The sequence below is a fragment of the Dermochelys coriacea genome, chromosome 6 (assembly GCF_009764565.3).
Source record: "Dermochelys coriacea isolate rDerCor1 chromosome 6, rDerCor1.pri.v4, whole genome shotgun sequence".
NCBI lineage: Eukaryota > Metazoa > Chordata > Testudines > Dermochelyidae > Dermochelys > Dermochelys coriacea.
The window spans coordinates 9,524,469-9,546,332 of NC_050073.1; the positions used below are offsets into that span (position 1 = coordinate 9,524,469).

At 49.3% G+C, this 21,864-nt stretch overlaps 1 protein-coding gene across 3 annotated transcripts; it reads right to left on the minus strand.

Annotated features, from left to right (window-relative positions):
* Positions 1-7,012: 7,012 nt before the first annotated feature.
* On the minus strand, positions 7,013-20,179 carry LOC119857483 (proto-oncogene Mas-like). Of its 3 annotated transcripts, XM_038406499.2 has the most exons (4): positions 20,029-20,179; positions 17,078-17,163; positions 10,953-11,173; positions 7,013-10,494 (listed from the first exon to the last, which is right to left on the minus strand). In XM_038406499.2, exon 4 carries the CDS (start codon positions 10,446-10,448, stop codon positions 9,483-9,485), a length of 966 nt encoding a protein of 321 aa, XP_038262427.1. In that variant the 5' UTR covers positions 10,449-10,494; positions 10,953-11,173; positions 17,078-17,163; positions 20,029-20,179; the 3' UTR covers positions 7,013-9,482. The 3 variants fall into 3 exon arrangements, with proteins under 3 accessions (XP_038262427.1, XP_038262430.1, XP_043372820.1); XM_038406502.2 differs by lacking the exon at positions 17,078-17,163; XM_043516885.1 differs by lacking the exons at positions 10,953-11,173; positions 17,078-17,163.
* Positions 20,180-21,864: the final 1,685 nt, after the last annotated feature.

Genomic DNA, 21,864 nt, shown 5'->3' on the forward strand with positions numbered 1-21,864 from the left:
TTATTTGAGCATAAGCTTATGCTCAAATAAATTTGTTAGTTTCTAAGGTGCCACAAGTACTCCTTTTCTTTTTGCAAATACAGACTAACACGGCTGCTACTCTGAAACTTTAACTTACTTAACAATAAAGAGTTTCACAAGACTTTAAACAAATCTGTAACCCATCATTTCATTTTGTCCTTTGCGATTTGGAACATTTAAACATTGTCCAATCTTATGTTAACGTCATATTGCGGTCATGCACCTGCAAGGTGAATAGTGTTCCTCTTAACTGTTTCCATATATGCCCTGGCTTGCGGTTTTGATTATAACTTGTTATTCACATAGCCAATCATAAAGCACAGAAACAATCTTAGGCAGCTTAACCTTGCTCTTCAGCCAGGCTCTCCCCTTTGATCAGTACTTCAGTCACTTGGTGGTGTCTGTAGATGTAGGTAGGAGAGAGAGCATGGCAAACATGTCTCCTTTTTATCATGTCCTCTCTTCCCTCTTGGCTTTGCTCCCTATCCCCCCTTCAGAGTCAGGTGAGCATTACCTCATTGCAGTTCCAAACTGACCAAAGGAAGGAGGTGACTCCCTCGAGGGTCTAACAGATCCTTTTGTTGTTGCCTAGGCCAGCGTCCTTTGTTCTTTTGAGGCTGGGCTGGGTTTGTCCCATACATGCTCTATAAGGTGTGAACTGCCTCTCTGTTCTTGGAAAGTTTTTGCATGGGATTGTTTTAAGCCATGAGGATACATTTTCAGCCTCATAACTATATACATTTAATTATAACCTATAACCTTACTATAACATTATTGTAACAATTACTATAACATCACTATAACAACCATGCTTAGTGCATTATGAGCCTTCCGAAGACGCCCAAATGACAAACTTTGCATTGGATACCACACAATCATTTTATAAAGATGAACATGGGGGTTTAGGGCATTCCCCCGAGATACAGAGCATCACACCTTGCCACTTGGGAGTACGCTTTGGGCTCCAATCAGAGTCCTCTGAGGTCCCAGGTCCCCCTTGGGTAAATGGCTTCTCCTCCAGATCAGGAAGTCTCTCTTTCTCCTCTGCAATCAGTTCATTCCACTCTCTACCGCCAAAAAGGCCAGTGAGAGACCCTCTCTTTTTTAACTTTCTGACCACTTTGTCAGCCTCATCAGGTGATCAAAGTCCCTCACAGAGAGATCTGTTGGTTAGTTACCTTCCCCTGTGGGAAAACGGTGTGCCCTGGGTGGTACCCATCTCTGTGTCCAAGGATTCTCTTTGAATGCACAATCATCAAAATTAAACAACCTTCCACTGGTAGCCCTGGGCCACCAGCCCTTGGAATTTTAGATGGAGAAGACAGCAGGGAGGCAAAGACCAGCCTTACAACCAAAATGGAGTTCATAGCTTGATAAACAGACATACAGAAAGTTCATCACTACACACAGAATTCATAAACTGTAAACTGGTTCCCTAAATAATCACACAGGGTAACAACAGGATGAATACAGATGAAAAAGGATTAAAGACAGACTCACACCAGGCACTTACTACAGTGATTTGGGGGCACAGGTGCCAGGCATTATTAGTAGATGAATTTTAATTTACTAATTACCTTCTAATAATTTTGGATTGTTTCCACCGGCGTGGAGGTGAAAGGTTCAAATATCAGTTGGGATCAGCGAGCGTCCAGAGCTGCATGGAACGATCAAAAGCATTCCATGGGAATGTCTCTGCACATGGGAGCTGGCTGGGGAATGAGTTACACAGGGATAGTCCTGCATCACTGTTGTTTTGTTATTTCCGCCACCACCATTTCTCCTGGCCAATGCATTTTACTCAGCGTATTTACAGGGACAGTCACGAAACTGCTACGCATCCCTGACAATAGTTCTTTGCATAGGAGACAACATCCACCAGATGACATCAGGAGAAACTTCCACCGAAACTGAAATTGATTGTCAGGGACATTTCTAAAACTAAGTGAATAGGACCATTATGGACCCGTCCCTGCTCCCATTCAAATCACTGGGACTTTCCCCATTGATTCCAAAGGGAGCAGGATCAGGCTCCATGTGACTCATTTGTGTTCTTTACAACTAGACAGAACCCTGGGGGGATCCACTCTAGGGAAGGATCCTGCTCTGGGAGAGGAGGAATTTAGTCAGCAGCTTCCATCTCTAATTTCTTTGATCTAGAAAATTCTCCAGCCCCTCAATAGGGTCTCCCAGGCTGGGTGCTGTAGGGATTTAATTGGCCATCTCCATTGGGTCTGCTCTGTAGGTCTCTCCATCCTCTCTGGAATCTGCCTTCTCTTCAAAGATCCTCTGGAGTGTGACCTTAATGGAGCCCCTGAATCACCGCTTCCTATAGCTCCCGACTAGGAAGTAAATAACCTGATGGATGCTGCTGTTTTCAGAGGTTAGTATGTAAGGTATCACACTGGAAACATACACATTACAATAAACAAGGAAAATGTGGAGACTGAGGGGAACAGTAAAGAGGAGGAAGAAGAGGATAGTGAGCAGGATAACAGTGTAGAGCTTCCCTGGCTGACGTTGCTGGGAGCTACATCGGACCTTGATGGGTCATATTGGACAGAACCATGATGGGAGCGAATATCAAGAAATTCAGAATGCTGATGGGTACATGGGATATGACACAGATTTCATTTGCAAAATAACCACACAAAAAAGCCACTGGTCTGGAAAACAACATGGAGAGAGCCCAGAGCAGGGCAGACACAAGGGCAGACAAATGTCTTGGCCAGCGGCATCAGTGCCAGAAGGGGTAGAGGATGGAGAGACGGCTGTCAGTGCTGATGGCTGTCAGGAGATGCAGGCTGGTGCTATATGATATGAGAGCCAGCATGCCAAGTAGAAAGGGCAAGGAAATAACAATGCCATTCCAACAAAACAAATATTCTACCATTAAAACTACAAAATAAGCAGCCAAGAAGAGGAGGAAGCAGGTGTCAGAGATGACCAGGATGAGAATGTAGATGGTGAAGGGATTCCTCTTAATGTGGAAGCCAAGGAACCAGAGGACAATCCTGTTTCTCACAAGCCCAAACAGGCAGATGAGCAAAGTGACGCTGTAGATAGTCCTTGGTTGTGCATCAACCAGTGGGCATCTAGTCACAGGGCCGGATTAACCTTTTGTGGGCCTGGCGCCAAACATATCTGTGGGCCCCAATAGAGGCAATGGAGCATGGCGCGGGGAGGCCAGTCCCCAGAGCAAGGCCAGCCAGGGGCAATGGGGCATGGCATGGCAAGAGCGGCCCCACTCCGCCCAGCCCAGTGCGAAGCCACAACTTACAAACCGGCAGTTGCCAGACACATAGTGGCCTGCCTGGCCCTGTGCTGCCAGCGTATCCCTTCCCCTCAGGGGGCAGGCCCATGCCACACCACACAGTGCCCCTCACAACACCCTCCGACTCCCTATGCCCAGAGCCCCCCTTGATCCACTATGCCCAGCACCCCCCCCAATTTCCCACACACAAATGCACAGCACCCTGCACACCACCCATGCCCAGTGTCCCCCTGCCCACAGCCCCACCACAACTGTCCTGCACCCCCCACAGAACCCCCACTCCCTAGTGCCCCAACACACACAGCTTTTCCCTGCCCCCTCACAACCCAACACCCCCACAGACCTCCCAGAGACCCACTCTCCCAAGCCCTCTCTCCTGGCTAGATTCACTGGCCCTGCTGGGAGGTGACTGTGTCTACTGGGCTAAGCCGAGCCGGCAGCACAGCCAGGGCTGGTCCCGGGGTTGGGAATTGCGCCGTCCCTTCAGGAGTGGTGCGATCAGTCAAGATGGCTTGCCTGGAGGGGCCCAGCCAAGCCCCCACTGTTCCCTCCCCCACACCTGGCTGAGACTGGCCAGACTTCTGTAGCAGTCCCAGTTGGCTCAGCTCCAGGGAGACAGATGGGGCTCCACAGGTGGTGGGAAACAGAGACTGCCCGGAGCCGGGATGCACTGGGGTGAGGCCAGGGGGCAGAGAGGAGCCCTCGGCCAGGTGGTGGGCAGGCCGAGAGGACCAAGTGGTGGGTGGGGGGAAAGCCAGCGGGGTCTCAGGGCACAGTGCAAGCAAAATTGGCCAGGGCCCCTTCTGAGCATGGGCCCGGGTCCATGGAGCCACTGGTGCCATTGTAAACCCAGCACTGTCCAGTCTTGTTATATTCCGCTTCATAATCTAGGCCAAACAATGTTGGGGAAGGGACACTGTGCTCAGCTTGGCCATCATGAAACCTCTGCTGCGGAATGCCGGTCTCTCCCTCTCCCCCTCTCTCACACACACCTGTTAGCAGAGAGCAGACAGAGTGGGGTCAGTTACATGGACATCCCCAGTGCTGTATTTCACCAATCGTTCCAGCCCCTCCCCAGCCCCCTGGCTGGGAACAGCCCAGATCCTAATGAAGGGAGTGACAAATATGTAGAGATAATGGCCATGGGGATGCTAGTGAGAGATGTGGAGAAAGACTGATGGGTGAGGATCAGCCTGGAGACAGAGAGAGAGAGAGAGAGAGAGAGGAAATAATTAAACAGTGAGCAAGATGGACAGAGAAAAAGGGAGGGAGAAACAGAAATGGGAGGGGCTGTTGGCCATGTAGGGACAGGGAACACCACTGGATACATGTGTTGGGGGAAGTGGAGAGCAAGAGAGGGAACAATCATGTCTGGTGAATGGGGGCAAAGAGCGCAGAATCCATCCAGCAGTCCCTTACCATCCTTCCTCCAACACCCTGGGGCATGAACCGAGTGTTTATGGGTGCTGGACTGGAATGGATCCACTTCAGAATCTCAGTGTTACACTGTCACTAACTGAAATTCTCCCCATACAATCATCATGGGAAAGTTTTCCAAGTAATGATCTGTTATCCAGATGCGGAGAATTCTCCTACCAGTCCCTGTGCAGCATACGACACCCAGTACATGCCAGAGAAATGTCTTCCCCACGCTGGGCAAGGCGGCACAAAGCGATTGCAGTATCAGGAGGTCTCATGAGCACTGGACGGTTTGATCATATCAAGCTACAACAGGGCTCTGCTCATTGCTTCTGATCTCTTAAACATAAAGATGGTTTCCAGAGATTAAGTCTCATGGTACAGAAATGATAAAAAGCCACACTTATTGTTTAAAGGATCATGGACATTGTACATAGGCTGTAATCTGACTGTGTTAATTAGCATGGAACTGAGATCCTTCTTAATGTTTTAATTTTTCCAATTAACTTATTTCTGTGACTATTTCTTCATGTGGCACCATATTGATTTTCACATGGGTCATTAGCAGGCTGGAACCTTTAGACCCACATTCCATCCTCTGCCACTGCAGTTAATAGAGTAACTGCAAGCAGCAGTAGGCTATCATTGTCTCTGTGGCACAGCAGCAGAGGTGGGTAAGACATGCACTCTACCAGTGGGTTTCAGCGCTATTGGCCAGAAGAGAGGAATGGCGAGACTCAGGACTCGTGGAATTCCATTCCAGGCTCAGGAGGAAGTGTGCTCTAGTGGGCGCAGACTCTCCTGCCTCTGCCCTCTCTGCCTTGCTCATGTCCTAATGTCCCCACCAGCTTCTCACTCTCCCAGGCTCTTTGTACCATTCTCCTTTTCCCATCAATTCCAGTCTCCCCCAACATGAGCTCCTCCTCTGGTCTTATTATTCTGCCCCACCTGCCTCCTAGTCCTTGTTATTTCCCCCCAGCACCCTGTCTTGTTCTCATTGCCCACTCAGTCCCAATCTCCCTGCCTCCAGGCTCCCTGTCCCAGTGTACTCCCCTCTCCTACACCTCCTAGGTCTAGCTCCTGTTTTCCCTATGTTTGAGTTTGGCGCCTTCATCCTGTTCCACACTGTCTACATGCTGTTGGGAGCACTGTGAACGCAAGTGAGACAGTTTCCCTGCTCTCAGTTCTGGTTCCCAGCAGTGCAGCAGCTGGGAGGAACAATTGCAGGGAAAGTCCTGTTTGGTCCCTACCAGTGCCAGGTTGGAGCATGCTCAGTCACTTTGTAGGGTGGGTGCACGTGCCATCTGGTTACATGTAGGAGTTAGGAGGGGATGGAGCATTTGCAAATTGAGATTTTTAAAATATTCATAACCTGGCTAAATGTGGGTGATTTTTTATGGAAACGCTAAAAGGAACATCCCTGACACCAGAGCAATCCCCCCTCCTACCCTCTGGCAACATTTCAAGTCTCTGCTCCAAAGCATGAGGGTGCTAGAGGCTTGTGACAAAACAGAGTTAGGAACCCTTTTAACATGAGCAAACGAATGTATTTTCCCCTGATCTCATGCTCAGAAATAGCTGACCCATTTTTGCTGAAATGGATATGCAATGCAATGGTTATCACAGCTGCTTTACACATGGACGGTTGTGGGTTTGAGCACCAGCAGCTCCTTGTGTGAGTGACAATGTTTAGAAAATCTGGCAAACCTTTTACTGCTGTTTTCAGGGGCTGATTTTGTTTTGCAGCAGGAAACAGTATTAGTGTGAGGCTGTCACTCTCTGTGTCAAGCGGGCTCCAGATGTGTCTCATTGAAGCTGAATGTCACTCCATCCTCAGAAAGTCGGCATTGGTGAGGCCACCTGGTGTGTCCAGGTTTGGGCCCCACACTACAAGAAGGATGTGGAAAAATTGGAAAGCATCCAGCGGAGGGCAACAAAAATGATTAAGGGGCTGGAGCACATGACTTATGAGGAGGGGCTGAGGGAACTGGGATTGTTTAGTCTACAGAAGAGAAGAATGAGATGGGGTGGATTTGATCGCTGCTTTCAACTACCTGAAGGAGGGTTCCAAAGAGGATGGATCTAGACTGTTCTCAGTGGTAGCAGATGACAGAACAAGGATAATGCTCTCAAGTTGCAGTGGGGGAGGTATAGGGTGGATATTAGGAAAACCTTTTTCACTAGGAGGGTGGGGAAGCACTGGAATGGATTACCTAGGGAGGTGGTGGAATCTCCTTCCTTAGAGGTTTTTAAGGTCAGGCTTGACCAAGCCCTGGCTAGGATGATTTAGTTGGGGATTGGTCCTGTTTTGAGCAGGGGGTTGGACTAGATGACCTCCTGAGGTCCCTTCCAACCCTGATATTCTATGATTCTGACATAGCCTGTAATAGCAGAAGTGCCTGCTGATCCTCAGACAGTGTGGTTGGACCTCATACAATTTCTCTACATCCTTAGGCTATGTCTCGAGTGGAGAGCTTACAGGGGCACAGCTGTGCCAACGCAGCTACGCTGCTGTAAGAGCATCCATGTAGCCGCTCTGTGTGGTCAAACCGAGAAACCAGGGAAAAGAAAATCAGTTTTTTTCTAACCCAAACTGAAGATTTTTTTGAATCTCTTGCTGAAGTGATGCATCAAAAAGCCAATCCAGTCACATCAAAGGCAGCTTTTCGCATGTCATTTTGAAATGGCCTTTCATTTCCAATCAATGTTTCGCTTAGGAAATGTCGCTTCAAAATGAAATGTCAAAACTCTTTCATTGGAAAATGTCCAAACGTTTTGACGCTGCTGAAATTTTTGTTTTCAGTTCTTTTGGGAGGAAGAGAAGAACCTTTCTGGAAATGCCACGAGCACCCCCAGGAATAAAAACCTGTTTGGTCTGGTCCTTCTGGACATTGGGGCCTTTGCAAAAGGCTCCCATTCAGGCAAGAGACAAGGAGCAGCCACAGGCCGAGCAAAGTGACTGTGACACAGAGTTTATTCACGTTGCCCCGCCCAGCCCTGGCAAAGCTCCCCTGGCTGGACGCTCAGCCGGCTGCTGGGTTTGGGTCCCACCCCCCGGGCCCCTTGTGCTCTCAAGCGTCCCTCAGTCTGAGCAGACTGCAGCATTTCCCTCCCCTTGGCCTGTCTGGCACGTTTCCTGGGCCCAGGCTTGCTTTCTGTTAGCCGTTCACAGAAATGGGACCAGACGGCCCAGCAGTCCTCGCCCCCAGCAGCAGAGCTGACCCCGCCCTAGACTCCCCAGTAGCTTAGACACACCCTTTCCCAGACTGCTAAACTTGTGAGCACTCTGGGTTTACAGTTCACCTCAAGGGGGTCATGATAGTGAAACAAACAGACACATGGGCTTTGCAAAAGGGTTTCAAAGCAATCACTCTTTACAGTAGCTAGTGCAAGAAATATTCATAGCTAGACAAAGCAATAAGAAATATAGGCACATTTCCCTGCCTCGCTTTCCTTACCATGCTGGTGTATGCTTTGGGTGAAGATCAGAGTCCCTTAGGGGGTCCTGGGTCCCCAATCCTGCACATAGCTCATCTTCTGAACCAGGCAATCAATCTCTCTGTCTCTCTCTCTCTCCTGCAGTCAGTGCCCCCATCTCTAAAATGGCCACTGACAAACCCTCTCTTTTACAACCTCCCATCTCTTTTGCCAGGTGAAACCCTGGTGCTCAGAGTCCCTCACCAGGTGATCTATTGCTTAGTGACCTCCCCATGGAAGTCACACTTGAAACATGGGTGTGCCCTGGGCAGCAGCCATCTCTGTTTCCAGGGGGATTCCATTTGAATGGACGACCATCAAAGTTAGACAACTTCAGTAGTATCCCTGGGCGGTGCACCAGCCCTTGGAATTTAGTCCAAGATGGAGGTATAGAGGCAGCAGTAAGGCAATAAAACAGCTGTAGAATCAAAATGATGTTTGCAGCCAGATATGGATACATGCAGAGAGTTCATCTCACAACAAATTCATAACCTGTAACTCAATTCCCCAGATTGTCTCACATTCCCCAAATCACCAAGGCCAGGGTGAATATAGTAGAAGAGGAGTTAGAGAGTAATACCTGGCAGTTAGCCTGGTCATTTTGGAACCCTGGTGCCTGGCAATATTAGTAGAGGAGTTTGAATTTGATTAGTAGATAGTTAATTTGTATTATTTCCATTGGAATAAAGGTGAACGATTCAAATATCAGCTGGGATCAGCGGGAGATCAGAGCTGCATGGAACGATCCCCTGCCTTCCATGGGAGTGTGTCTGCGCAGGGAGCTGGCTGGGGAATGAGTTACATGGGGACAGTCCTATTACTATTATTCCCCACCACAATTTCTCCAGGCCATTGAATTTTTACTCAGCATATTTACAGGGAAAGTGGGGAGGCTGTGAGATGTCCCCAACACTAATTCTTTACAGAAGAGATAACACTCACCAGGTGACACCACGGGAAACTTGCCACCAAAACTGAAATTACGTGTCAGGCATTTTTAGAACAAAGCAAATCTGACCATAATGGACCCTGATCCCATTCAAGTCAATAGGACTTTCTAAATTGATTCCACTGGGAGCAGGTTGGGCTCCATGTTACCTATTGTTGTTCTTTACAACTGCACAGAAGCCTAGGGGGTCTCCTCTAGGGAAGGACTCTGCTGTGGGTGGGCATGGGGAAGAATTAGCAAGTGACCTACCAAGTCCTTTCCCATTCTGAGTTCTTTGATTCTGGGATCTAGGGAAACTTCCTTCCTCAGAACAGGGTCTCCCAGGCTGGGTACTGTATGGATTTAAGTGACCATCTCCACTGGCTCTGCACTGGTGGCCTCTCCATCTTCTCTGGAATCTCTCTCTTCAAAAACCCTCTGGAGTGAGACCTTGATAGAGCCATAGAATTGCCACTTCCCATAGCTCCTGACTAGAAAGTAAATAAATGGGTTGGTGCTGCTGCTTGCAGAGGCCAGCATGTGAAATATCTCGCTGAGATTGTATATGTTATGATAAGAGAGAAAGATCTGAACACTCTGAGGGACAGTGAAGAGGAGGAAGAAGAAGACGGTGAGCAGGATAACAGCATAGAGCTTTCCTGGCTGACGTTGCTGTGAGCTATGTTGGACCTTGATGAACAGGGTCAAACTGGACAGAACCATGACGGGAGTGAATATCAGGACATTCAGAACAAAGACGGGAGGAAGGATTTGACAGTTTTCATCTAAAAGAACAATACAAAAAACACCCACTGGACAGGACACCAGCATGGAGAGAGCCCAGAGCAGGGCAGACACAAGGGCAGACAAGTGTTTTGGCAGGTGGCATCGGTGCCAGATGGGGTAGAAGACAGAGAGACACCTCTCAGTGCTGATGGCCTTCAGGAGGTACAGGCTGGTGCTGTACGTCAGAGCCAGCATGCTAAATAGCAACATTATGAAAATAAAAACAACATTCACACAAAATGGATATTCCACCACATAAGTTATGAGATAAGTACTCGAGCAGAGGAGGAAGCAGGTGTTGGAGGTCCCAACAGCCAGGTTGAGGATGTAGATGGTGAAGGGGTTCCTCTTAATGTGGAAGCCGAGGAACCAGAGCACGATCCCGTTCCCCACCAGCCGGAACAGGCAGATGAGCCCAGTGATGCCGTAGATGGTGCCTGGTGGTGCATCAGCCAGTGGGCATCCAGTCTCGTTATATTCTACTTCATAACCTAGGCCAAACAATGTTGGGGGAAGGAATACTGTGCTCAACTTGGCCATCATGAAACCTCTGCTACAGGATGCCGGTCTCTCCCTCTCTCACACACACCTGTTAGCAGAGAGCAGACAGAGGTGGGTCAGTGACTCAGACATCCCCAGCGCTGTGTTTCACCGATCATTCCAGCCCCTCCCCAACCCCCTGGCTGGGAAAAGCCAGATCCCAATGAGTGGGAGTTAGAAATATTGAGAGAGATAATGGCCATGGGGTATGCTAGGGACAGAGAGAGACCTGGAGAAAGACTGATGGGTGGGGAGCATCTTGGACTGACAGCAAGTGACAGAGACAGAATTAAACACAGGGGCTGAGCTGGACAGACAGACAGACAGACAAGGACAGAGAAACAGAAACTGGACAGGATGTTGGCCATGTAGGGACAAGGAAAGCACTGGGGATGGGGTGGGGCTGGGGGAAGTGGATAGTGGGAGAGAGAGAGAGAGAGAGAGAGCAATCGTGTCTGTCTAATTAATGGTGGCAAAGAGCATTGAATCCATCCAACAGATCCTTACCTTCTTTCCTCCCTGGGGCCTGAACTGAGTGTTTACAGGAGCCAGGCTGGGCCGGATCCACTTCACAGTCACTAACTGCAATTCTCCAGATTGGATCTTCTTGGGAAAGTTTTCCAAGTAATAATCTGTTATCCAGACGTGAAGAATGTCCCTGCCAGTCCCTGTGGAGTATCTGACACCCAGCACCTGCCAAGTGTAGGCAGAGAAATGTCTTGCCCACCCTGCACAATGGGACACAGAGATCACAGCGTCAGGAGGTCTTGTGAGCACTGGGTGGTTAAATAACATCAGGTAGCAACAGGGCTTTGAACATTGCTCCTGCTCTCATAAACGTAAAGGAAATGACTTGCCAAAAATTAAATTGCATGAGTTAGATGTTGTAGAAAGCTGCGTTTATGGTGTAGAGAAATATGGGAGGTAGGGGAGGGTCAAAAATTTCCAATCTATATTCTTTGTTGTTGAGAAATTAGGTTTTTGTATCAATCAAATTTTTTGCAAAAAATGTCCAATTTCCTTGTATTTTTTTATTTTTTGTTAGACAACTAACCACCACAGATGGAAATATTTTAAGCATAAACAACAATATTTTTATCCTCTGTGGTGCCTCATGGGAGTTGTAATTGGTGTTACCTCATGCTCCCATTCTCTATGGGCCAGGCTATCCTCCTAAACTAAATCTCCCACTATGCACTGTGTCCATGTGACTACCGTAATGAACTGCCATCTCTCACCAAGAGGGAAGGCTGTGGTGCATCATGGGAGATGTAGTCTGACCTGGGGGCCTAGTCTGTAGAGGAAAATGGGAATTAGAAGCACTTGAACTACATCTCCCATGAGCAACAATAATGACATTTCAGAATTGAAATATTTTGGTTTTTAATTTTTCACTCAGAACTTGAATCTTTCCATAGAAAAAATGTATTCAGAAACAATTTTTTATTTGTCCAAATCATCCAGGGGGAAAAAAACCCCCAACTTTCTTCTTTAACAGCTCTACTGTGGGATTCTATTGTATTATCTCAGAATTGATTCCTGTGAGAGACCCAGTAACAACAAATTCTCTGCCCAGACATGGTAACAGCCCCTTCCATTTCTCTTTCTTCCTTCTCTGTCTATGCATCTTTCCCTCTGTATTTAATTCTCTCTCTCTCTCTCTCTCTCTGTGTCCAAGCTGGTCCACACCCATCAACCTTTCTCCATGGCTCTCTCTGACCCTAGCAAACCTCATGGGCACTATCTCTGGATATTTTTCACTCCCACTCATTAGGAGCTGGCTGTTTCAGGCCAAATCCCTTGGCAGAGAGTTAGACTAGATGACCCTCATGTTCCCTTCTCCCTCTATAGCTCTATGATTCTATGAGGCTCGGGAGGGGCTGGAATGATCCGTGAAACACATCACTGGCCATGTCTGAGTCACCTACTCTCTGCTAACAAGTGTGTGTGTGAGAGGATGACAGGGAGAGACCAATATCCCACAGTGGAGGTTTCTTGGTAACTGAACTGAGCACAATGTCCCCAGCAGAGCCCAGCCTGGATTGTGGGGCAAAAATAATAGTACTGGATGCACAATCTATGATTTGCCTGTCATGCTCATTGACAGTCCCGCAACCCAAAAGTCCCTTTGACGTGCCCCACTCACAGTTGCTGTCCTTAGCCAGTGCAGCCCCAGAGTTACATCCGCAGAGTTCACCTCCCCCACCCCTCCATGTGTGTGTGTGGGGGGGAGGAGGGTAAGGAGGCACCTTCCTGAGCCAGAGCAGGAGGGGTTGGGATGGGGATTCCCCTCCCACATCTCACCCTCTCCATCCAGCCACCGTCCCTTTCCCTCGTTCTGTGGATGGGTCCGCTCTCCCCGCATCCACTCTCAGCCCATCCTGCTTCTCCCAGAGAGGGGGTGGGGCAGGTCTGATTGGCATTGCAGCTGCTGCTGAGGGCACCAGCCCCGGCTACCCAGTGCCCGCTCATTCCTGACTGCATCTGGGTGGAGGGCCCATCTGTGCCAGGCATGGGGACCGCTTCTTGCCATCTGCCCACCATGCCCAGCTCACAGAACATGGCCCCGGAGGCCTCACCCTACACCCCACCAGAGCCACCCCATGGAAGCTACTGGGCGCCTCATTGCCTGGATGTGGGACTCTGGCATATGGAAGAGGTTCAGCACACAGGGCAAATCGGAACACAGGGCCTCTGCCAGAGCAGAGCCTGAGGGCAAACGTCCACCAACCCTTGTGCTATAGGGTAAGGAGGATAGACAGAATTAGGGGGCCTGTAGCAAAGTGAAGACTCACCGGCACGGCGCCTCCGGCTGGTCATCTGGGAATTAGCTCTTTTCCAGCATATTGAGAGCCCTCTGCAGGCCAGTGTCTCACCTGACACTGGCCCTGGGTCTCTCCTGGACCCCGGTGCCCTTTACCTCAGGGTTCTGCCCCAGCAGTACCCCTATGATCTGGGTTTCCCCTCCCAGGGGAGCCCCCAACCCTCTAAACCCACCATGCCTCAATGGCTACTGCCCATCTTCATCTAGCCCCCTCTCACTGGGATAGACTGCAGTCTGCAATGGCCACTCATCATTAGCAAGGGGTTAGGACTTGTTGCCTCTGCCTATTCCCAGGATGTATGTCTGCAGCCCCAGTACCTCTGTAGGCCTTCAACAAGGCCTTCAGCCTGGGGAGTTGCCAGGCTGGAGCTCCCCAGCCCTATTCCCCAGCACTGCTCTAGTTCAGGTACCCTCCTCTCAGGCAGCTAGCCCTTCTCTCTCCAGAGCTAGAGAGAGACTTCCACAGCTCTTGGCCCACAGCCCTTTTATCAGGGTAAGCTTGGCCCTGATTGAGCTGGCTCCAGCTGTGGCTGCTTCCCAATCAGCCTAGCTTTTCCCAGCTGCAGCCCTCTCCAGGGCTGCTTTTAAGCCCTCTTCTCTAGGAATGGGGCAGCTGCCCGCCTCACTACAGGGCCCCTCTCTGTGCCTTTACTGCTCCGGCTCCCTCTGAATGGGTGGTGGAAATATTTGAGCTGCCAGCAGAGATGGGAGAAGGTCCTATGCCTTCATCATGGTGGGCACCCAAAATGCCTTGGGATGCATTAGGGGAGCATACCTATGGGGGGGGGTCAGCTCCTACACTGCACTGCCTCCAGAGCAGGCTTCGGCCTGGCAGATAACCCAGTAGGGGGGGTGGGGAGACTGATTTAAGTATGAGAGTCTAGCTTTAACCTTTGCATTTCCCTGATGGCTCTGCCCATCACCAGGCAGATTCCCATGACACTGAGGGATGTGTGTGAATGCAGTATGGGATGCTGTGCAATCTGGGAGTTCCTGGACAAGGGGCATCTGCCAAACCAGAACATCTTGCTGACCCCTGAGGGGCTATAAGAGCACAGTTCAAGATGCAGGTGCCTATCTGCCCCCTGTGCACATTAGGGAAATGACTCGCAGCTCACTACAGTTGCCAGTCTCCTCTCATCTGGGGTCAGACATGTTTAGCTTCTAGTGTAGATGGGGCAGACCCAGCCTCAATCCTCAGATAGAAAACACAATAGACCTCTGTGAGAAAGTGGGAATTTTCTTAATGTTTTGTATTAACAGCGTGGATGCCTGTTTCCCCTGCGTATTGAACAAGTATCTAGGTGGCGGGACAAGGGTGTGTGATCTTTGCAGAGACCCCTAGCAGGCAGGTATGACTGCCGTCTAGCTGCTGGGCCCGTACAACAGCCGGACACTCTGTATCCTGGCAACAGATGATTAGGGCCCATCCTCTGCAAGAGCTAGGTGGAGGAGTTCGAGAACAAAGCCAGAGGTGGTGGCCAGATGACTGGTTTGCCGGGAAAGAGACAAAGGGCAGAGGAGGAGCAACTGGGGATGACTGAGGGTTGGCTGCTGGAAGCAAGTCAGCCTCCTGGTGTGGGACTCAGGGGGACAGCCCAGGGCTCAGGGCTTCCCCGAGGTGGACTTGGCTGAATCTTTCTACCCTTCTGTGCTAACAAGCACTGTTCTATGCTGTGTTCCTGATGTCTAATAAACCCTTCTGTTTTCCACACTGGCTGGGAGTCACTGCTGACTGCAAAGTGGGGGTGTGTAAGGCTTCCCCAGGTGTCCCATCTAGGTGGACTCACTGCAGGGAGCTCATGACAGGGACCAGGGGTGCCGAATGCTCCCAGGAGGTGCTGAAGCTGAGGAGACTTGCCCTGGTGAGAGTGTGCCCTCAGGGGTGTCACCCTACAAGAGGGTCTGTCTCTACTTCTTTCCAAGTAATTCCAGAGCACTGAACCTGTGTACCCTTGACAGCCTCACATTCCCCCAGGAGTTCCTCATGCCATGTGCAGGGCCCTTATCCTGATTCATTGCGCAAGCAGGGGTTCAAGTTCTGGTCTTCATTCACAGGGTTTATTTGTGACCATGTTAAGGCCTGGTGATGTCACAGAAGAATCATTTTTCACAGGTGTCCCAGAATTGTGATCGCCTCAATTTGGGCGCCTCATTAGCAGCTGCAGTGATGTAAGCATGTAACTTGCTCCCAACAGCATTGGCAACAATAGGAGCTGGGTCCTTCTATCTAGAGCAGAGGTGGGCAACCTACAGCCCATGGGCCAGACCGTCCTGCCTGGCCCCTGAGCTCCTGGCCTGGGGAGGCTAGCCCCCGGCCCCTCCCCTGCTGGGCAGTGTGTCTGGCTCTGGCTGGGCAGTGCGGTAGCCAGACATGCTGCTCTGAGTGGCATGGTAAGGGGGCCAGGGAGTTGGATAAGGGGCAAGGGGTCCCGGGGGGGCAGTCAGGGGACAGAGAGCAGGGTGTGATTGGATGGGGCGGAGGTTCTGGGGCAGTCAGAGTATGGGAAACCGGGGGCGGTTGGATGGGGGGTGGGATCCCGGGGGGGGTTAGGGGACAAGGAGCAGGGTGGGTTGGAGGAGTGGGAAGTTCTGAGGGGGGCAGGAAGTGGGAGGGGTCCAGGCTGTTTGGGGAGGCACAGCCTTCCCTGTCTGGCCCTCTATACAGTTTCACACCCCGCTGTGGCCCTTGGGCCAAAAAGTTTGCCCACCCCCTGATCTAGGGGATTCTCTACAACTTGCTTAATTTTGGTTCTAGCCTCCACCCAGTAATCTAGGAACCCAGATCCACTCAGAGCACCTTTGATAGGCAAATCTATACCCACTTGCATGCACGTTCAACAGAGGTTTAAGCAGAAGAACTTTACTGGAGGAAGAAAAAGGGCAGGACAGGGTGAACTTGGACAAACTTTGCAATTTAACACTTTCTACCACCTGTTACCTCAGGGAGCATGAATCACAGTCCCCGAATGACTGATGCAGGTTTTCCAGCTCCATGACCCCACCCCAGTTCATGGGTCCCCAAATTCCCCACTCACAGTCTGCAGCTCCAGAAGTGCCAGGAAAAATCACAGTCCCCATTCCTTAGGCAGCTCTAGGGCGCTCCCACCTGTCCTTCCATAATGAGTGCAGCAGCTGGGATAGGAAGGCCTTACTAGAGTCTTCAGGCTGGCATGACAGCTGTCATAAACTCCTCTGCTCTACCATAGTCCATACAACTGCTCTTGGTCTGCTGTTGTCCTGCACGGGGGCTCACCTATTGCTTTTCTGGCCCCTGCTGACCAGGTAACCGGTACTACTGCTGGACTCTGTCTGCCACTTGCCCCCAGCAGGCCCCTATGAATGTCACCTCTTCAAATATAAGAGAATCAGTGGCATAAGGAACCCACCTCACAAACAGATAATCACAACAGCAAGCTAGGCACATGCAATTTCTCTCATCACTAGGTTTGTAGCTTTCCTAGGTCTCTCCCAGAGTGGAAGAATAGCTCAGTAGTTTGAGTTCAATACTTGAGGGGGCCATTTAGGGATCTGGGGGCAAAAATTGGGCTTGATACTCCTTGAAGCACAGAACCAACCTACATAAAATCCCTTCCAAGCCTGATAGGCTATGCTTCTTACCCAACCTCAGCAAACCCTAGTTTCTGTTAGGGTGACCCTTGAACCTAGTCAGCGACCAGGTCATGCCCAGGTGGTTCCTGATAAAGTAATCTCTAAAATATTGGCTCCCAATGCAAAACAGAGCCAGATTACACCCCAATGTCCTCAAATTATCCACAGCTGACATGCAAATGAGGTGCTGGCTCACTCAGTCAGCTCCCTTCACTGTCAGCAGAGACCAGCAGACAGCTCCTCCATCACCACCTTCTGCTTGTTGACTTCAAACCACAGGGCCTGCCAGCAGAAAACACAACAACGACATTCCTCAAAAGCTTTTTATAAACAGTCTCATTTATCATTTGGATCATGCGCTTCCATGTGGCTCATGATCACACACAAAATAGCTGCTTTCTGGGCAGCTGCTTGGTACAACCAAGAAAAGCAAAGAGAATATGAACTGGAAGTGTAATTTACAAGGATTAGCACCTGTCTATCTATGTAGACTCATGAGTTAAGGTTGCTGGGGAATGTACCCTTAAGGACAGTGGTCCAGCCACTCTTTCTCATGGGATGCAAACATCTGTCAGGAATGATCTAGATTTACTTGGTCCTCCCTCACTACTGGGGGCTGGACTTGATGACTTCTCAAGGTCTCTTCCACCCCTGTGTTTCTATGAGAGGTGTGATAAGTTCAAGGACCTTGGGAGTAGGAGATATTGGTAGACGGAAAGTGGTCTGGGTTATAAGTCATGTTTGGGAGGAAATCTTGTTACTGTTTCTTTAAGGGCCCAGGACTAGGAGCTTTGCAGAGTGGGTGGGGCATGGCACCCCTCTCTCCCAGGTCAATTGGGATGAGCTTTGGGAAGGGGACCAATATGTATGCTGCCTCTTCCCTTATACAGCAGGGGAGGGGTGGTGTGCTGTGCTGGACCTTGCAAGCCTGAAGGGGAAAGGGCGGATGGAAGGGCCAGCTGGAGGAGAAGCTGGCTGAGGGCTTGCACTTGGCCTCAGTGAGAACCCAGCTCTAGCAGCAAGGGCTTTGATCTAAGGAGAGAGCTAATAACTGCCTGAAGAGGCTGGGGGTGGATTTGAGGATGCTCCTCAGCAGCTGTCTGGGAAGAAGCTGTGTGAGGAGACAGCTCCAGAGCAGGAGCAGTGGAGCCTGCAGCCTGTGAGAGATGCTGACAACCAGGGAGAAGGTAGGAGCAGCCCAGGGAAGTGGTGGGGTTATTGCATGGTGCTGTCCATGGCTGCCTAACACAGGGGCCCTGGACTGGAACCCAGAGGCAAGGGTGGGCCTGGGTTCCTCTCCTGACCCCCCAGCAAGAGGGGAGATACAAGTTTCAGGGCTAAAAGACAGAGACTGATCAGTCCCAGATGGGGGCTGAGAGCTTGACACAGAGTCCAGTAGACTCTGGGTTTTCTGTTTGGCCTTTTTTGCTACCTCTGGAAGGGGACTGAACTGGAAGGTGACCTGTCCAGAGGGCTGGGCCATGAAAGCTGCAGACCACTAATGATGGACAACAGACTGTGCTAGAGCAGAACTCTTTTCAAGTTGCATTGTGGCATGAGCAGATGCTATGGTGACAAATTCGCCCTGTTACACCTTCCAGAACAGTTTAGCAAAACTCAAACCTCTGGAAACCAGGAAATGCGGAGGTAAGGTCCACGCTAACCCAACTTTAAGTCTGCCCCCTGGGGGCTGGCAATAGCCCCTGGGCGTTATCAGCAAGCACATCAGCTGCTGTCGCTGTGAGGTGGAGGTGTATTGAATGGTGGTGGCATTAGCTGGAGTGCCTTGACAGCGGTGTGATCTGATGGCCATATGAGATCTGGGGACTAAGCTGAAGAGCACCACCATGTTGTGATTGTGAAAAGAGATATGAGAAGTGCATGTGCGTGATAGATACCATGGCGTACATTGTATAAAGACTGCAGATGTTTGTGTTATTCTGGGTTGATACGGAGCGTCTCTGTGGGGTGGAGGCAGGACCCATATAAATCCTGGAATGTGTTATGACCTTTAAAGGATTATTTCAAACAATGTGAATTTTTAAAGTTCGTAGACTCCAGCCAGAAGGGACCATTGCGAACAAACACTATTCCCTTTATCAACCAAACTTGTAATCTCATCCAAAAAAGATATCAATTTAGGTAGATAACATGCACAGTGTAATCCATTTGATGCATGAGCATCAGTGCCTAGCTGGAGACCACTTGTGGCACCTTGGAGACTAACAAATTTATTTGAGCATAAGCTTTCGTGAGCTACAGCTCACTTCATCCGAAAGCTTATGCTCAAATAAATTTGTTAGTCTCTAAGGTGCCACAAGTACTCCTTTTCTTTTTGCGGATACAGACTAACACGGCTGCTACTCTGATAGCTGGAGAGCGAAATTCTTTCTCAAATACCATTGTCACTTTAGCTTCCTCCATAGGAGGTGTGCATGGCACAATGGCTGGAGTAAATGCTGGGAGAATGAGATCATTTGGGCCACAATCCGAGCTGTGGTTTGATCCAGGTCTAGGGGAAAAAAAACATTGGAAGAATTTGTCAATCTTAAGAAAAGCTCTTTTTTGCAGGGAGATGTATTTCAGGGACCTGTTAGTCAAATCACCCCAAATTGGGCACTCACCCTACCCCACATTCTCTGGAGGAACATGAAGTTTCAAGGCAATCCAATTAACAGGTGGATTTTAGAGCACTTAGAAGAACTTGAAACAGAAAGCAATTCTTGCCTATGGTGGCAGAGCTGCTGCTCGGCTCTAATTAGGTTTTTTCATAATGCTGTAGTATGTCAGCAGTCTATGAACAGGGTGAGCTAATGCCAGCTCCAAACATTCATAAATTGTGAATCAGGCCCCAAGAACTCTTGGGATTGTTTTCAATCAAGAGTAAAAACAACCAAACTTATATTAGATTCCTTTATGGATATGCTGGGTTTGGAGCCTTTTGGTTTCACATTTTGCAGCTTTTTTCTACAACCACGAAAGCTGAGAATTCACTTTTTTCCCCCTTAAATTAAATCTGAGACTCTCATAATTCCAGGAGGTAGGTGTTTAAGAAGATCAAATATCACGAGCCTTGTGGTAAAATCACCAGAGCTGGCCACACCAAGGATGTGAATTCTGCCGGAAAACATTTTATAGAAAACTTACCTTAAGCTGTTTGCTGTATTTTTCAAGAGTGAGAGTTTCCCCTTTCAGCCTGGGTGAATAGGCAAAAATTTGGGGTCTGGTGGGTTGTTCTAATTAGGAGGAGAAATTGATGATGGAATTAAGCATTTATTTAATGCAGTCTTGTTTGTTTATTATCACAGGGTGGATGGGGTCCCTTTAAGAGGGAACAGATCCAGCACATCTGTGCCTCATTAGCAGCCTTGCCATGGGACCTGAGAGAGGGCAGCTGGTCTCTATAAAGAGCCGGAGGGTAGCTGTGGCAGAGGGAGCTGTAGAGAGTTAGACTCCAGCAGGTTGTAGAGAGCAGATGGCTACAGAAGAGTTTAAGAGATCAGGACAATAAGATTCCAGCCAAGTAGGGCTGGGAGTGGCTGGTGTAAAGCAGGGAACTGAGGCAGATGGTGTGGACTTTATATTGAGACTTTGAGTTTTGTTTATAACTCAACTATTAATAAACCCAGACCCTAAGGAGGGATGTTTGCACAGAAGGAAGCCTGTGTGTGAAGTTTGGGGAGCCCAGGAACAAGGGAAACTGAGACAGGGTGTCACAGAATTATCCCTGGCCCTGAGGATGTGTGTGGGAGGCAGCCAACTCTGTTACAGTTACAAAGAACGTACAAAGTCCTGTTCCCCTGAACGCAGTAGAAATCAAACAATGAGAGACAATTTTATTGCTTATGATTCCCAGCACCTTTCCAGGCAGCACTTAGCCCAAAAGCTCTCTCCTAGCTTTGCTCAGGACCGTGTTCCTAGTGCTTGTCTTGGCTGTGTCCTTGGCTTTTCTGTTCCTTCTTTGTGTCTGTTTCTGTGGTTTCTTGCTGCTTCTGTCACTTGTGCACACACTTCTTTCCATTACCCCATCAACTGGAGTCTGGTTGAAATACCATCATCTACCATCTTCTTTTGTCTTAGGTGGCACTAAGGTCCACCTGCTTGCCGTCTTCTTTGATGCCATCCATCCATCACTTCCTCAATTTTCCTTGGGGTCTCTTTCCTGCTACCTTCTCCTTCCATGCTCTCTTCCCCAGGTCTCCTTCATTCATCCTCTGTATAAGTCCCTACCAGCAAAATTGTACTTTCTGGATTTTGTCAGCCACATTATGAACGTTGACTTTCCCCGCAGCGCTTTCATTGTGTTCATGAACTCCTCTTCTGGTCTGAAGGCATCTAATCTCAAACATGTGTAGGTGTCGAACCTGCCATCTCTTTGCCACTCAAGCTTCTGCACCATACCGCATTGGAGGATGCATAATTGTTCTGTACAGTTGTGCTTTCATTCTTGGTGGCATACTCTTCTCATAGACAACATCTGAAATGTTATTCCACACTCTTCCAGCACTACCTAGTCCAGACTGGGTCTCCCATTCAAACTTGCCAACTTCCATAACCCCGCTGCCATGGTCCTTGAACTGCTCAGTCTGGTTTAATGGCTGTCGCACCTCTACTGACCCACCTGACCTCAGTCTTAGTCATGCTCATTTTCATCCCACTCCTGCTTACTGGTCAAACCACTGGTTTACCATTTCTTCTACCATCCTTCTTTTGAGGATGCCTTTATTGCTGTATTATCTGTATAGAGCAGCTTCTCGCCTTTTCCTATTGGGATCTTCCTGCTGACACAGTCCATCAATCTGATAAACAGCAGTGGATGGCAGGCTGACACTTGGCATAGTTGGCCTTTCATTTCAAAAGGACTCATCATTCCAGAACATGCTCAGATCCCTGTTTTTTAGGTGATCTGCGTAGGGCATTCACCATAGTCGGTCAATCCTCAAACACTCCATCTTTCCTCAGCACTGTCCACTTTACTGGATG